The sequence below is a fragment of the Adiantum capillus-veneris genome, chromosome 16 (assembly GCF_014529385.1).
Source record: "Adiantum capillus-veneris isolate H3 chromosome 16, ASM1452938v2, whole genome shotgun sequence".
In the NCBI taxonomy this organism is placed as follows: Eukaryota; Viridiplantae; Streptophyta; class Polypodiopsida; order Polypodiales; family Pteridaceae; genus Adiantum; species Adiantum capillus-veneris.
The window spans coordinates 147,268,978-147,285,010 of NC_140946.1; the positions used below are offsets into that span (position 1 = coordinate 147,268,978).

Consider the following 16,033-nt stretch of genomic DNA (forward strand, 5'->3'; position numbering starts at 1 on the left):
ACCCAAAAACAGTAAATTCAGCTCGCTGTATTTATTGGTTTTTGCCCTATTTTCAGCCCCAAACAGTCCCCTAACTGTCCTCTGCCAGTGGGGCACTATTCCCAATGGTTCTGGCGTCCGTATGGCTGAAAAACTGTCAATTTACAGCGCATACACAGCGCTGAAAACGCACCTGTACGGTGAGGTTATGACCCTCACCAGTGCCTGCTTTGGAGTAGCAGTTAGCTACCCGTGTTCCTCCTCAAGGAGGCTCTTGCCTCAGCACAAAAGCATGAAACCACACAGTTGTACATCAGTCAAATGAAGAGCCCTCTTGTGGGGCGTCACATAACTGTACGTAGGGGAGAGAGAGAGCAGTGTGTAGTGTGCAGGGCATCACTCCTAGCACCACACTGTACATGAGAGAGAAAGAAAGCACTCCATAGCTCTTAACCTGTGACAGGTCCTCAATGAAGCATCCCCCCAGCATAAATCGAGCACCCCCTCTTCTGCCCTTAACCTGTAATGCATCTGTGAACAAATAGATGCAAAAAGGGGAAGATTTCCATGGCTACCAAAACCTGTGTATCGCTGAAAACGCAGCAAAACAGCCCTGTAAACACGCATTTGATGCCTTCCAATGCTGAAAATGAGCTCCGTGGACCTAGGCAAAGTCATGGGAAGCTCAACAATGGAGAGAAATGGCTCAAAATCAGAGTTAACAACCTCCAAAACTGCTCCGAAAAGTCAGTTACGGGTTCTGTTCTCCCAAACTCCAAACTTGGTAAATTGATGCCACTTAGCGCTCATACATGCAATTTTCTCGCATTGAACTTCCTGCTTAAAAATCTCTCAAACTGGTACATCAGTTGACTTCGCGGCAGAGTTGTAAAATGTTCCCCTGGTCATACCGAAGGTAATGACGCGAACACATTTCACGGCCCAAAATAGCAGTTCCCTAAATTTTAGGAAATGATTCCATAAGGCTCCCACTGGTCTTCTAAGCATCTATCCTCATTGGGACCACATCCAAAAGTGCAATGTGGCCCAACTATCGGATACTTTCCTTTAGTGACCCCACCTTGACTTTATGCCTTTATTGAGTTCACTTCCTAGTATCCACCAACTTGCTAAGTACGACGGGGGGACCTATATCATCTTGCTCTGAGCCTAGACATCCTTTTACTTTACAAGTTCTAGTATTGACCAACTTCCCGTCTGCGGATGAAACTACCGTTCACATTGGCCATACAATGTCCGACCATTTGCAACTTCAAAAAGAGGGTCTCAAAAATTAAACAAAAATCATTGGAAAAAAACCAACAACTAAGGTTAGCAATTGCCACGTCCTCGTGACATAGTTCGCACATAGAGAATTTTGCACGCATTGTTGCACCTATGACTAATGTTTTGAAAGGGGTCAAGACTCGCTATCAGCGCGTAGACTTGCCCGAAGCAGCCATTGAGGCTTTCGCAGCTCTCAAGGTTGCGGTGACAGAAGCATCGTGTCTTATCCTTACCTCTTGGGATGATCCCTTTAAGGTATGGACAGATGCGAGCAATGTCGCCATAGGCGCTGTGCTTCAATAGCATGGTCGTCTTGTAGCTTTCCTTAGCCGGAAGCTCAACAGTGTGGAAAAGAATTATTCAGTTTATGATAAAGAAATTTTGTCTGTCATTCACTTTCTTAAGCATTGGAAGCATTTTCTTTATGATAGAGAGTTTACAGTTCGCACAGATCATCAAGCCTCAAGTGGCTCCACTCTATGCCTAGTGCACATTGGAGTGATCGCCAAGCACGGTGGTCACAATGTTTTGAGCAATTTGGAGGTTGATTGAGTGTGTGCCTGAAAAAGCTAACCCTATTGCAAATGCGTTGAGTCGCAAAGGATAGATTTTGGCTCTTGAGTCAAGATCCACATTTTCTATTCACGGTGTGTCTTTCGACAGCATGAAGAATCAGTATGCGGATTCCAAGTTTGGTAAGCATTGGTTGCAGGCTCTTACTTCCCAAGGGCCAAGCAACTATCTCATTCGTGATGGTTTGTTGTATTTTCGTCAACGTTTATGTGTGTTGCCCTCTCTCAAGCCAACCATAATGCATGATGCACATGATTCTCTCACGGGTGGGCAAATAAAAAATTCTTTTATTGGCTTAATATGCGAAAGGATGTGTTTCGTTATGTCACACAGTGCACTATATGTCAAAAGGTAAAAGCTCCTCGGAGTAAGTAGCAAGGCCTCTTGCTTCCGATGCCTATTCCCGATGGACCTTTTCAAGATATTTCCATGGATTTTGTGACTAACCTTCCATCAAGTTTGCATTGAAGGAACACTCAATGTTTAACAATTGATGATCGTTTCAGCAAGTTTTGCATGTTGATTCCTTGTAAAGCCACACTCACTGCACAAGATGTAGCACGGTTGTTCATTAAGCATTGGTACCCCCTCTATGGTTTGCCAAAATCAATTGTTTCAGATAGGGATGTTAAGTTTACGTCCAATTTTTGGCGCGCACTCTTTGAAAATTTTGGCACTAAGCTAAATTTTTCATCGGCTTTTCATCAACAGTCAGATGGTCAGACAGAGATTTACAATCAATTGGCTTTTGATGTTTTAAAAGTCATATGTGCATGGTCAGCAATCTCAATGGGAGCTCTATCTCCCATTGGTTCAGGATATTTTGAATGACTCTTTTTCCTCTGCCATTGGTCGAACTCCGTATGAGGCAGCTTTTGGCTGTCCGTTCCAGTCACTTTTGACTCGCTCGGTCAGTCAAATGCTTGATGCCAATGCTGAAAGTCAGTCATTGGATGAGATTTCTAAGAGTGTGAAGCTTCGGCTAAGCAAGGATCAGGAATCTTATTCACGGCAGGCTAATAAGCATCGTCAAGGTGTTTCGATCAAGGAAGGGGATTGGGTGTATTTAAGAATCATGAAGCAACGTCTTAAGCAAGTTGGAAAGAAGTGTCCCAAGTTGTCTTTTCGAATGTATGGTGCATTTCCAATCATTAAAAAGATAAATGAGGTTTCAATGAAATTGCAGTTGCCTAACTTATGGTCAATGCACAACGTTTTCCATGTTTCTTGGTTGAAAGTGTGTCAGGGAACACCTCCGAAGGATATTTCGGAAGAAGAAGAACCAGAGATCATCGATGAAGCTGAAGTTATGGAGCCGGAGCAAGTGTTGTTGCATCGGTTTCAACATGGTTCGAGGAAGCAAGTGAGACAATACTTTTTGAAGTTCAAGGATCGAGGGACCCACGAAGCGGTGTGGGTCGACGAAGAGTTTTTCAAGGATTATCCAAAGTTGTTGGCAGACTACAAGGAAGCCATGCAGCTCGATACCAGTACCTCACTTTAAAAAGGAGGGGATGTCACGTGACACATCCAACACTATGTGTCTGTGGACAAGCTACAGCACGACAAGGATTCAGTAAGTCCAATCAGTCTAGCTTAAGAAGTGTTCTGGCACTTTTGTGAGTCAGTTCGCAGACCGTGCATGCCTAGGCACTTAGAGTAGATGCATATCCTCTGGTTGCACACAGCATGATCTTCGGCATTACCATCAGAGTCCAACAAAATCCATCAAGAGCATTTTCCAGTGCATTAAACCTAGTTTCCCTATTTTTGACATTTTTCACTTATTATTTTAAGTGACTTTTGTTGGGAACTGAGTAGGGCAATTTGGGTAAGATAATATATAAGCAAACCTAGGCTAGCACTATTTGGCAGATGAAACCAAGAGAGCACAAGGCAACCTTGGAACAGCAGGCCCTCAAGGTGGATCCTCACAAGAACCCCCATCGTTTTTCTTCAACCCAAAAACGCTAACACCCATCAGCGTTTTCAGCTTTGCCTGGTGTTTTCATCAGCGTTTCCAGCCAAGGACTGCAGCGACAAAACTCAGCAGATAGTGCTTGGTCTTCCCGTGCTGCCTAGCATTTTTGGAGGAGTCTAACACCAGCATTTTTGGACAGCAGGTTTCAGCCTAAAACCAGCGTTTTTGAACAGCAGATTTCAGCCTAAAACCAGCGTTTTTGGACAGCAGATTTCAGCCTTGTAGCGCTTTTGGACAGTAGCAGCAGATCAGGTTTTCAGCAGCCATAGGGGACCAGCAGATTGACGTTTTTTCAGCGATAGCCTTCAGCCAAAACAGCGGCTACTTTATCACCATTTGCAGCCGAAGAAAGAGACAAGTCGTCGCCGTCGACATCGTCCTAGTTGCCATTGCATCATAGTCTTCAAGTGCATCACAGTTGTAGAGTTTGTGCAATCAATAGTAGACCACTCTCACCATCGAGAGTGGGGCCTTCGGAGGAGGGTTTTACAACTCCCTGATGTCGTATTCTCTTCTCTATCTATCTCTCAGTCTCATACACCTTCACACACAATGTCCATTCACTTTGTTTGTCCATTGCACTCTCTCATTAAAGAACGGAAGGCTCTCCCTTCCCTAAGAAAAAGGAACCTTGAGCATAGTTCGGAGCACTCATCTTGAGCAAAGTTCATCATTCATTCCGCTGCACCTTACAGATGTCACGTGCACATCTAACCCTGTGTACGTGGATAAGCTACTGCATGACAAGGGTTCAGTTAGCCTAGCTTAGGAAGTGTTCTGGCACTTTTGTGAGTCTGTTCGCAGCCCATGCATGACCAAGCACTTAGAGTAGATGCATATCCTCTGGTTGCACACAGCATGATCATCTGCATTACCATCAGATTCCATCAGGAGCATTTTACAGTGTAGAAAACCTATTTTCCCTATTTTAGCCATTTTTCACTTATTATTTTTAAGTGACTTTTGTTGGGAACTGGGTAGGGCAATTGAGCGAAGCAAATATAAAATAAAACCTAGCGCTAGTGGATTCTGGCAGAAGAAGGAAGGAGAGGACAGGCACCTTACTTGCAACAGGCCCTCCGGAAGACTTCTCAAGCAAGATGTCACGTGACACATCCCAACCCTATGTGTCCGTGGACAAGCTACACCACAACAGGGTTCAGTCAATTCAGTCAGTTTAGATTAGCAATGATCTGGCACTTTTGTGAGTCTATTCGTAGACCGTGCATGCCCAGTCACTTAGCATAGATGCATATCCTTCGGTTGCATAGAGCATGATCATCGGAATTCCCATCAGAATCCATTAGCATCAGTTAGGGAAATTTTCCAGTGCATTTAGCCTATTTTCCTATTTTTTGGTTATTTTCACTTATTATTTTTAAGTGACTTTCCAACAAAAGTAGGTAGGGCAATTTTGCTAAGTTAATATATAAGCAAACCCAAGTTAGCACTTTCTGGCAGAAGAGGCAGCAAGAGCTTCTCGCTCAACAGGCAACTTCTCAACAATACCTCAACACCTTGGCGTTTTTGGACTCCCAATCTCACCATACCCCCAGAACTCCCTAGCGTTTTTGGACATATGCATCAGCCAGCGCTTTCTATTGCAGTACCGCCGGCAACAGCAAGTTCCTTGCATGATCACCCCTCCAGTACAATTCAGCCCTAGCGTTTTTCCCCAAATCAGAGCACATCAGCGTTTTTGTTTCTGACCCAGAACAGCCTGGCGTTTTTGGCTAGCAGCGAAGGTACATCAGCGTTTTTGTTCTCAGCCCTAAACCGCAGCAAATACACACAGTTTTCAGCCTATGACACAGTAGCAGATCAGCCCCAAGTTGGTTGCAGATGTTCCTTCATTTTCAGCCATAAAAACGCAGCCAAAACAGTCATTTTCAGCCACCGAAACAGTCCCGAAATTCAGCGATTAGAAGATCTCAGATTTCAGCCATCAAGTCGTCGTCGTCGTCGTCATCGGCATAGTCCAAGTTGCATCAGTCCATTGCATTCGCATTGTACACCTTTGTGCAATCAAAGTAGACCACTCTCGCCGACGAGAGTGGGGCCTTCGGAGGAGGGTTTTACAACCTCTCGGGTGTCGTATCTCTTCTCTCTCCTTCTCTCAGTCTCATTCACTTGCACGCACAATCCACTCACTTTGTTCGTGATCATCGCACTCTCCATAAGACGGAAAGCTCTCTCTTTCCCTAAGAACTAAAAGGAACCTTGAGCAATAAAGATCACTAATCTTGAGAAAATACAACATTCATTCCGCTGCACGTAACATTGGTATCAGAGCTTTGGAAGTGTTCTGCATTACTCAAGGAAAGAACCACAAGAAATTTTTTTGCTTGTTGAGGTCGCACGAACCCAAGTTTACTTTGGCGTAGCGATTCCTAATCGTGTTTTGTTGAAGAGTGACAGGAATCCCAAGAAAGAAGGGCTTGTCTAGCGACCCAGGGCTCGGGAAAAGATAGGTTCGCTTTATCCAAAGCCTGCTCAAGTTGGTGATGGGTTGTCTCAAAGTTCAGGCAAAAGGTTTGTAAAACTTTCTCAAAGTTTTGCCGAAAAGATTTTGGGCTTGTTCATTTTAGTTGGAAAAGGATATTTTCCGATTCCAAGAGGCCTCTGAGGCTTAAGACTTAAGTTTCAAATTTCAATACATATATGTATTATGACATATGTCGTATGATATACATACGTGGCCATGCATCTTCCAGTGTGAAACTGAAAACTTGAAAAGGTACGCCACATGGATTTATCATGCATTGGAAATTAAGTCACTATAATTCTATATCCATAATATTATCAAGAAACTACGGGAAACCCCAAAGTTTCCCAAACCACTCAACTTTCAAGGTTTCCTCTTGCTCGCACACACGCAGAGAGTCAAGAGTCAAGACCTTAGTCAAGAGGCTCTGCACATTAACTCTTGTTCCAACTTCCTTTACAAGTTTCTTTGAACCTTGAGCCTTAGCGATGAAGGATAGATAAATCTCTTTAAAGAAAGGAGTTTTCTTGCAAGTTGTTGCAAGTCGCAACCTGGCTTTCCAGGTATTATTATTGTGCTTGAGTTTTCCTTTGATGCAATAGTTTATTCATTTGATTTCAATAGCCTGCAGATTAAGTTTGATTGCCTTGAAAGTTGAAGGTGGAAAGCTTATAGGTTTTGTTAAACAATACATATTTCATGTAATGAGAACGCTAGGACATACCTTTTTGTTTTGTTAAGCTTTAAGGAATGTGGATCTCATGTTAGAAAAGAAACTCCAGATTTGATATTCATGATGTGACAGGGATTGAGAAGTTGAGCCTTTGAAAGTCCAAAGTGAAAAGCTTATTGTTTAGTTAAGCTATATGGATTTCATCTTCATAAAAGAAAAGAAAAGACTGGATTTTATATTGAGAATCAAAGATTAGTCCACTTGTCAACATCTATATAAGTCTAGATTTTATATTCTGAAAAAATGTAAGTAGGTTTACATTTTAATGTTTGTCTTAGGAAGAGAAACTAACAACTTGAATCACATAGAGACAAGAGAGACATGGCCTCTCTCTCTCTCTCTCTCTCTCTCTCTCTCTCTCTCTCTCTCTCTCTCACACACACACACACACACACATGTCACATATGCATTGTAAGAATATTGTTATATTTAATATATGTGTATGAGTTTACATAGTTGATGTGTAGGTGTATGAGTTAACATAGTCTAACGAGCAATACCACTCATGGTCTTTGAACTTTATGCAACCCTCTGGAGCGTTCACAAATTTGTCCCTACCTTGTGTTGTTTGCAACTTCATCTCTAGTCAACACCCTTCTCTTGAGCAGGTTTGCATATATCTATTTTTTTCTTATGTATACTTTTTGATGCACTTATGCAGTATTGCTGAAACTAGGTGACTAGGATATGCTTTGAGGAATGTTGGATTCTCTGTGTATGATATCTTTTTATGCTATGGGATATCTTTTTGTGCTACTTTATGTAGGCCTAAACCTTTTTATATATGTTGGCATGTTTACTAGAGTGAATTGTGAATGGATTTGAATGGTACGGAAGGTACCCAAAAGGGTAAAAAAGGTAATAAAAAAAGGCAAGGTACCTTGTTACAATGGGCAGGGCTCAATCCATCCAAGATAAATGTCAAGAAGAAGAAAGGTGAAGTTTTGTCCAACTTACCAAAGGCAGTTTCTACTAATGAGAATTCTTTATTATCTTTAGCAGAGAAGATAGAGTTACAAAGAAAGATCGAAGCACGCGCCGCATTTCAAGAAGATTGGCTACACAAGTTCGAATGGTTGGTATATAATGAGGAGGCAGTAAAATTGTACTGTAAGTTTTGTTTGAAATATCCTCATCATCATAGTGCATATTCAAAAGAAGGTTCTATAAATTTCAAGCTTAGCAATTTAAAAGCTCATTGTAGGACCGAGTGCCATTTAAATGCAATGGATGCTTTTCTTCTCGAAGGGAAGGAAAGCATTCAAAACAGTATGAAGAAGGTAGAAAGCTTTAAAGATGAAGCTTTAGCTACACTCTTCAAAGTTGCATATCACATGGTTAAAAAAAATTATGCGTTTTCTGGTTTTTCTGATTTATCGGATTGTTACAAGATTGTCGTGTTCCATACTCCACTTGTCTGTACAACGACGATAAGGCTTGTGCTGCAATGATATTCTGTATCGGTAAGTGCCTAATGGACTCTACCTTGAAGAAAGTTTTGCGAAGTCCTTTCTTTGGTGTACTCATTGATGAGTCCAATGACATTTGTAAGCATGGTCATCTGATTATTTATTTATCTTATCTTATTGATGAGTGCATTCCAGCTAACAGTTTTTATGGCATTGCACGTGTAAGTGATGGAACAGCAAAAACCATCTTTGATGTTGTTTGTACAGAGCTAAAAAAAAGTAAGCTTGACCTTAGCAAGCTTATAGCTTTTGGCAGTGATGGCTGCTCAACATTGATTGGTAAGGAGAATGGGGTTGCGGCATTGTTCAAAAAACATGTCAATCCATTCTTAACATCAATACACTGTGTGGCACATAGGGCAGCCTTAGCCGTGTCAAATGTTGCTAAAAATATAGAGTTTTCAAAAATTATTGAGAAGCTTGTTAACTCTATTGCATCTTACTTTAATGCAAGTTCCAAGAGATTGGAGGAGTTGAAGAGTACACAAGAGGAGCTTGCATGCCCTGTTCTGAAGATGGAGCATACCTTTGACATTAGGTGGTTGAGTAGATCAACTGCCATAAGTAAGGTGCGTACCTCTCTTGATGCTATTTTATTGGAAACCAAAGAAAATGCTCCAAATTTGTTTGCAGAACTTTCTAAGTTTAATAGCATCTATTGCCTTCACTTTTTGGCGGACATTCTTAAAGGTATGGCTGTGGTTAGTAAGTTGTTTCAAAAGGAGTTTGTTGATGTGACTACAATAACTTTTGGGTTTTTATACCATACTGATGATTCGTCTAGCTTTATTGTAGAAGTTTCAGGCTCATCTACGTGATACGGTATTGATTCAATCTTATTAAAAAAGTTTATATTGTAGTAATCAAAAACAAAATATACAAAAACAAAAGTTATTAACACTTGAAGTAAAATTTTTAATAGTAACTTCTTATTTGCCATTGTTTTACTATTCATGCCATTATTCAGAAAGAGATTAATTTGATCCAAGAATACTATATAGATCCTCCTGATATTGATTGCAATGAGATCCTTGATATTGATTGCAATGCCCTCACTTTTGATGCTGGTGGTTACAGTTTCTTGCCAGAGTATGGACCTGATAAAGGTCATTTAAGTACTTTGAGAGGAGCCATTCGTGGCAACAAGTACTTTGATATTGAGATAGACAAAGATGTACTCGGAGTTGATTTAACTCGAGCTCTTCAGTTTCAGATTTTGTTTGAGATGTACTTGGAGTTGATTTAACTCGAGCTCTTGAGTTTCAGATTTTGTTTGCACAGGAAATCATCAAAAATCTTGAAGCTCGTTTTGCGGATAACTCTGTACTAAGCAATCTCCGAGTTTTAGTACCTGCACAACATCCTACGCTCGAGAAAGCTCTCAAGGGTTATGGTAAGTCCGAGACTAAGGAAATTGCCTCTTTCTATGGTAAGGAAAAATCATTGGCAATAGTGAATTATGCACCTTTGATTAGTGAGGATGATTTTATCAGTGAATTTCGGTCTTTTAAACAACAAGCATCTATAAGTTGGGTCCGCCTTAGCCTCCCCGATGTTGCATCTGCAATAGCATGCAATGCAACATGGAGAGACTCTTATCCCAACATTTTGACTGTATGTCAAATTGCTTTGGTACAGTGTTCGTCTAATGCCATTTGTGAACGAGGCTTTAGTGCATGCACACTCATAAAAACAAAGTTGTGTAATAGCATGGAAGTGCAAAGTCTTGATGCATTAATGAAGATTAATATTGAAGGTCCCTCCAAGCTTTGTGATACAGAGTTAGAGGAGAGCATGGTCTTATGGGGTGCTAAAGCTCACAGACATTTGTACACTTCACAGGGTATTTGCAGCTTGATTATACAATCATGAAGGTATGCGTTTCTTAGTGTTTTTTTGTTATCTGCTGATGTTTATTTTCCTTACTTCACATTACTAACTTGTCTTGGGAAAAGGAGGAGTGGGTGTACTTTGCCAATGCTCTTGGTTGAAGTGCACTTGCTCTTCCTCTTCCCCAAGAGAGATTGGCGTAGCCATCTAAGATGGTGATGGGGTTCAATTCCCTTACTCTCCCCTCTTACGCTCAATCTTTTTTTAGCACATAATTATGGTTTGCAATTGACACATAACAGGCTATCACATTAATCTCGTTCATGCTTGCTTGACAGGTATTTGTAGATGCTTTTGGTATGTAGAGAATTGGTACTCTATTAGCTAATAGCTGACTTTTGAGGACACAAGGTTTTTATTTTCCCTTATGTTTAAATTCAAGTTGAAAGTGCTTTTGCTGAGTGTTATACTCTCTTTGGGTAGACATTTAGACTTGAGTTGATTAGATTATGCTAGGATTGAACTTTTGAAAGCTTAAACCTTAGCTTGGGTCCTCAACTTTCAAGTTATCGTTCTACTACTTAATCTTTTTGTGATGCAAATAACATTTATGTTTGGTTTAGATCATTGCCTGAATTCAATTTTTTTTGTGCTTATTGGTTTTTATATTAGTAATGCAAAAGAATATTTTTATGGTTTTACAAATTTACAAGGGGCTATGCTGAAATTCGATCGTTTTTCTCTAAATTTGTAGTTTTACACTATGGTATGACGTAAAAGTTAAATATCATATTTCTTTACGTTATTGCAAGGAGTCCAGAAATTGGACGAAAGGGAAAATTTCCGTCTCATTTGAGGTTGAGGAGGTTCTTGCCTCTTCAAATTATGTCAAGCCGTTTCATTTTAGGATGAGAAGGATTTTTTGCTGGTTCAACTTTAAGTTTTTCCCGAGCCATGGTCCAGCCTCCCCTTGTGTCTCTTTTCACTCATTGAGAGCGAACCGTGCACTTAGCGGCCGGCCAATCGACGTGAGGTGGGAAAAAGCAACCTTGGTGTGAGCGCAAAGCCGCCAAGGGGTGCGCCCGCAGAAAAGGGTAGAACTCGGGTGAAGAGAAGATCCTTCTCAACGCGATTTGCAAGCGAAAGAAAACCTCAAGACCCTCAAGAACCTCAAGACCCCCAAGAACCCAAGTTCCTCGTGAACTTAAGAACCCAAGACCCTCAAGAACCCAAGTTCCTCGTGAACTTAAGAACCCAAGACCCACAAGAACCCACGACTTCAGAATGATCATCACTCGAAGCGGAATGGATACTTCGCTTGGAGGTGATGAGCATAAGAGAGACGAAGAAGAATTTTCCCCAGCAAGAGGTTTTTCCGACCCTTCCCCATCTACGACACCGATTGCATTAACTCCAATGGAGGACTTGGAGCTGTTGTTTATGGAACAGAATTTACAACGCAAAGCAAGAAATGCCGCGAGAATGGCAGCTATAGCGTGTGAGCGTGAGCAAGCACGCTTGGAAGCCAAAGAACGACAAGCCACATTGGATCGTGAATTCAAAGAAAGACAAGCAGAAATGGAACGCAGACAAGCAGAGAACCAAGCAAGACAAGCAGAATTTTATCGCGAGAACAAAGCACGACTGCAAGAGATGTTGCGACTCTTTTCTCAAGTACACGCACCGATGCAAGAGATTCGGGAAAAGGAGACTCTCTCAGTCTCTTCTTCTCCAAAGCATGAAACACAGGATTTGCATGATTGTGTGAAGCATGATGATGATTTGATTGACAATGACTTGCATAATGATTTGAAGGACAATGATAAGCATGATGATTTGGATGCCAATGATTTGCATAATGATTTGGATGACAATGACAAGCATGATGATTTGCATGACAAGACGTGATTTCTCACAAGCATGATGATTTGCATGATCAAGATGTGATTTCTCACAAGCATGATGAGTTGCATGAAGATGATGTGATTGTTCACAAGGATGATGTGTTAGTGGATGTTTTTCCTAGCGAAACTAACCTCGTTGTAGATTCGATTAATCACGAAGATCCGATCTTGGCTTTCGAGTCGAGGTCCAAAGAACCCCCACGGGACGATTCGCTCATTCAGGAAGAACCGATCTTGGCTCTCGAGCCTAGGTCCAAAGAACCCTCACAGGAAGTATTATGTGTTCGCATGATTGATACGCACGCATTGTTCGAGTGTTTCATTCGTGAAGGTTTCCTGTATTTTAGTCAACATCGTTATGTGATCCCTTTTCCTAGGCATGATATATTGTATGTTGAGCACATTTCTCTCATGGATGAGCACGAATGTATGCGGATTGTTCATGAAAAGCTGAAAAGTTTGTATGTCAGGAAGTCACATTCCATGTCTCTTCCTTGGCATGACACAGTTTCCGAACGAGCACATGATTGTATGAGCACCAAGCATGGGCATTTCCATTGTGATTTGCCACAGTTGATTGATTTCGATCAAACAGAAAAGATTCGAGTGCTTTGTTTGCATATGTTTGATGAACAGTTTGTCATTCCGTCTCTATGTTCATCTACATTGCATACACAATCTTTAGAAAAGACAAGATTTTTTTCCTTCACTTTACATGGAAAGGGTATGTTCATGGTTTTGTGTTGGAGATGCTTTCAGGAATTTTCAGCCATGGAGATTCTTGAAGACGAAAGAAGCAGATCTCTTGACGAAGTTGAAGCATCAAAGGAGCCACAGAAGACTTTGAGTCCCTTTCGGCACGGCCCAAAGAAGCAAGCGTTGCAGACCTTTATGAAGTTCAAGTACCGCACGATCCACACATCAGAGTAGGCCGACGAAGCGTCCCTTCCAGGATTCCGGATGCTGTTGGCGATCTCCCTCGACGCCATACAGTTCGGTACCAGTACCTCACTTTGAAAAGGAGGGGATGTCATGTGACACATCCCAACCCTATGTGTCCGTGGACAAGCTACACCACAGCAGGGTTCAGTCAGTTTAGATTAGCAGTGATCTGGCACTTTTGTGAGTCTATTCATAGACCGTGCATGCCTAGTCACTTAGCATAGATGCATATCCTCCGGTTGCACACAGCACGATCATCGGAATTCCCATCAGAATCCATTAGCATCAGTTAGGGGAATTTTCTAGTGCATTTACCCTATTTTCCTATTTTTGGTTATTTTCACTTATTATTTTTAAGTGACTTTCCAACAAAAGTAGGTAGGTCAATTTTGCTAAGTTAATATATAAGCAAACCCAAGTTAGCACTTTTTGGCAGAAGAGGCAACAGGAGCTTCTCGCTCAACAAGCAACTTCTCAGCAGTACCTCGGCACCTTGGCGTTTTTGGACTCCCAACCTCGCCATACCCCCAGAACTTCCTAGCGTTTTGGGACATATGCATCAGCCAGCGCTTTCTATTGCAGTACCGCCGGCAACAGCAGGTTCCTTGCATGATCGCCCCTCCAGTACAACTCAGCCATAGCGTTTTTCCCCAGATCAGAGCACATTAGCATTTTTGGTTTCTGACCCAGAACAGCCTAGCGTTTTTGGCTAGCAGCAAAGGTACATCAGCGTTTTTGTTCTCAGCCCTAAACTGCAGCAGATACACACAGTTTTCAGCCTATGACACAGTAACAGATCAGCCCCAAGTTGGTTGCAGATGTTCCTTCATTTTCAGCCATAAAAATGCAGCCAAAACAGTCATTCTCAGCCACCGAAACAGTCCCGAAATTCAGCGATTAGAAGATCTCAGATTTCAGCCATCAAGTCGTCATCGTCACCACCGTCGTCGTCATCGGCATAGTCCAAGTTGCATCAGTCCATTGCATTCGCATTGTACACCTTTGTGCAATCAAAATAGACCACTCTCGCCGACAAGAGTGGGGCCTTCGGAGGAGGGTTTTACAACCTCTCGGGTGTCGTATCTCTTCTCTCTCCTTCTCTCAGTCTCATTCACTTGCACACACAATCCACTCACTTTGTTTGTGATCATAGCACTCTCCATAAGACGGAAAGCTCTCTCTTTCCCTAAGAACTAAAAGGAACCTTGAGCAATAAAGATCACTAATCTTGAGAAAATACAACATTCATTCCGCTGCACCTAACACAAACCCCTGCAAAGCCCTGGCGTTTTCCATTCGTGAAGCCCGTCGTTTTTCAGCAGCCACTTCCGTAGCAGATCAGCCCGTTGGTCCAGCATTTTTGCAGCCCCCATTTGGACAGCGTTTTTCAGCCTGGCTTGATAGCATTTTTCAGCCTTGACCATCACCGGTAGAACCAGCGATTTTCAGCCAAGATTAGCCGCATTTTCAGAGGTCTACATCAGCGTTTTTGCATATGGCTATAGCAGCGTTTTTCCAGCCCTAAGAGCAGCGTTTTTCATCAGTCATCAAGTTCACATATCAGCCCCAACTTGGTGCAACAGGGACCGACTCACAGCATTCAGTTTTCAGCCTTAGCATCATCGTCGACGCCCGCATCGTCGACCTCGACATAGCTTCATTTAGACTCACAGCATCAACACCTTGTATCAGATTGGTGCAATCAGTGGCATAGACTTCTCTCGCCATCGAGAGAAGGGCCCTTGGAGGAGGGTTTGACAACTCTTCTGGTGTCGTATTCTCTTCTCTCTCTACCTCTCAGTCTCAATACCTTCACTCATAGTGTCTACCACTTTGTTTGTGATCATTTGCACTCTATCACTAAAGGTACGGAAGGCTCTCCCTTCCTTAAGTAAAAAGAACCCTTGAGCACAATTCGGAGCACTCAACTTGAGCAAAGTTCAACTTTCAAAAATCTTCTCCAAACGGCTCAAGTCTGCGCACCACAGATCCTCTATGACGCGCACTCGCTGCTGCTGCCCGCACCCCCCCCTTCCTCGCCATCCCTGCCCCCCTGCCCTCACGTTGATCTCCTCCCTGCCCGCTGTCCCTCCCGCTGCCCACGGCACCCCCCCACCCGCTGCCCACTGCACCCCCGCCCGCCTGCCCACTACACCCCCGCCCACTGCACTCCTGCCCTGTCACATTTCCCCCGTCCACTTCACCCCCTCTTGTTGCCCACTGCACATTTCGTCCGCTGCCCACCTGCTTCCTGCTCGCTGCCCCCCCCCCCCCGCCGCTTCCCTGTCTACCCGCCAACCTAGCCTCTTCTGCTTGACATGCCTCGCCAGCACCTTCGGCGTGCTTGGTCCAGCGGGAGTTTTCCCCCTCGTCGACACTTCTTCGCCTCTCTTCTACAGCAGCAAACACAGATGGAGGCTCAAGCTCCGCCACAGAGGAACTCCAGTGAAGTCCCCTCGCCCGATCCCGCTGAGCCCACCATTCGACTTGCTCTTTCACCGACACAGCAAGCAAGCCTAGCCGAAGAGGTGGAGCGCCTGCAGGCGACCTCCGTCATCTGCAAGATTCTCGGCACCAGACCCAGCAAAGGAGAGCTGCGTGATCTCCTCCAAGCCCGCCTTCTCGCAGAGATGGGCAAGATCTTGGACATTCAGTTCCTCGGACGCGGCTACTACCAGATAGTTTTTGAGACCTTCGAGATGGTGTCCAAGGTCATCGCGATGAGCCCTTTGACCATTTGAGCAGTTCGAGCCCACTTTCGATAGTGGAGGCATGGCTTTGACCCAGCTTCGGATGTTCTGGTAGAGGAGGCAGACCTCCCCATCTCCTTCTGCTTTCCTGGTTTGAGGA

At 43.1% G+C, this 16,033-nt stretch overlaps 2 protein-coding genes across 2 annotated transcripts in view; one reads left to right on the forward strand and one right to left on the reverse strand.

Moving 5' to 3' along the window:
* The window catches only part of LOC147440027 (uncharacterized), an 80,048-nt gene that overhangs the window by 45,398 nt on the left and 18,617 nt on the right, over positions 1-16,033 (reverse strand). The window lies entirely within an intron of this gene.
* LOC147440028 (uncharacterized) lies at positions 7,854-10,379 on the forward strand. Its single transcript, XM_086484508.1, has 7 exons — positions 7,854-7,914; positions 8,041-8,148; positions 8,430-8,501; positions 8,871-9,045; positions 9,214-9,254; positions 9,461-9,676; positions 9,730-10,379. Exons 1-7 carry the CDS (start codon positions 7,854-7,856, stop codon positions 10,377-10,379), a joined length of 1,323 nt encoding a protein of 440 aa, XP_086340634.1.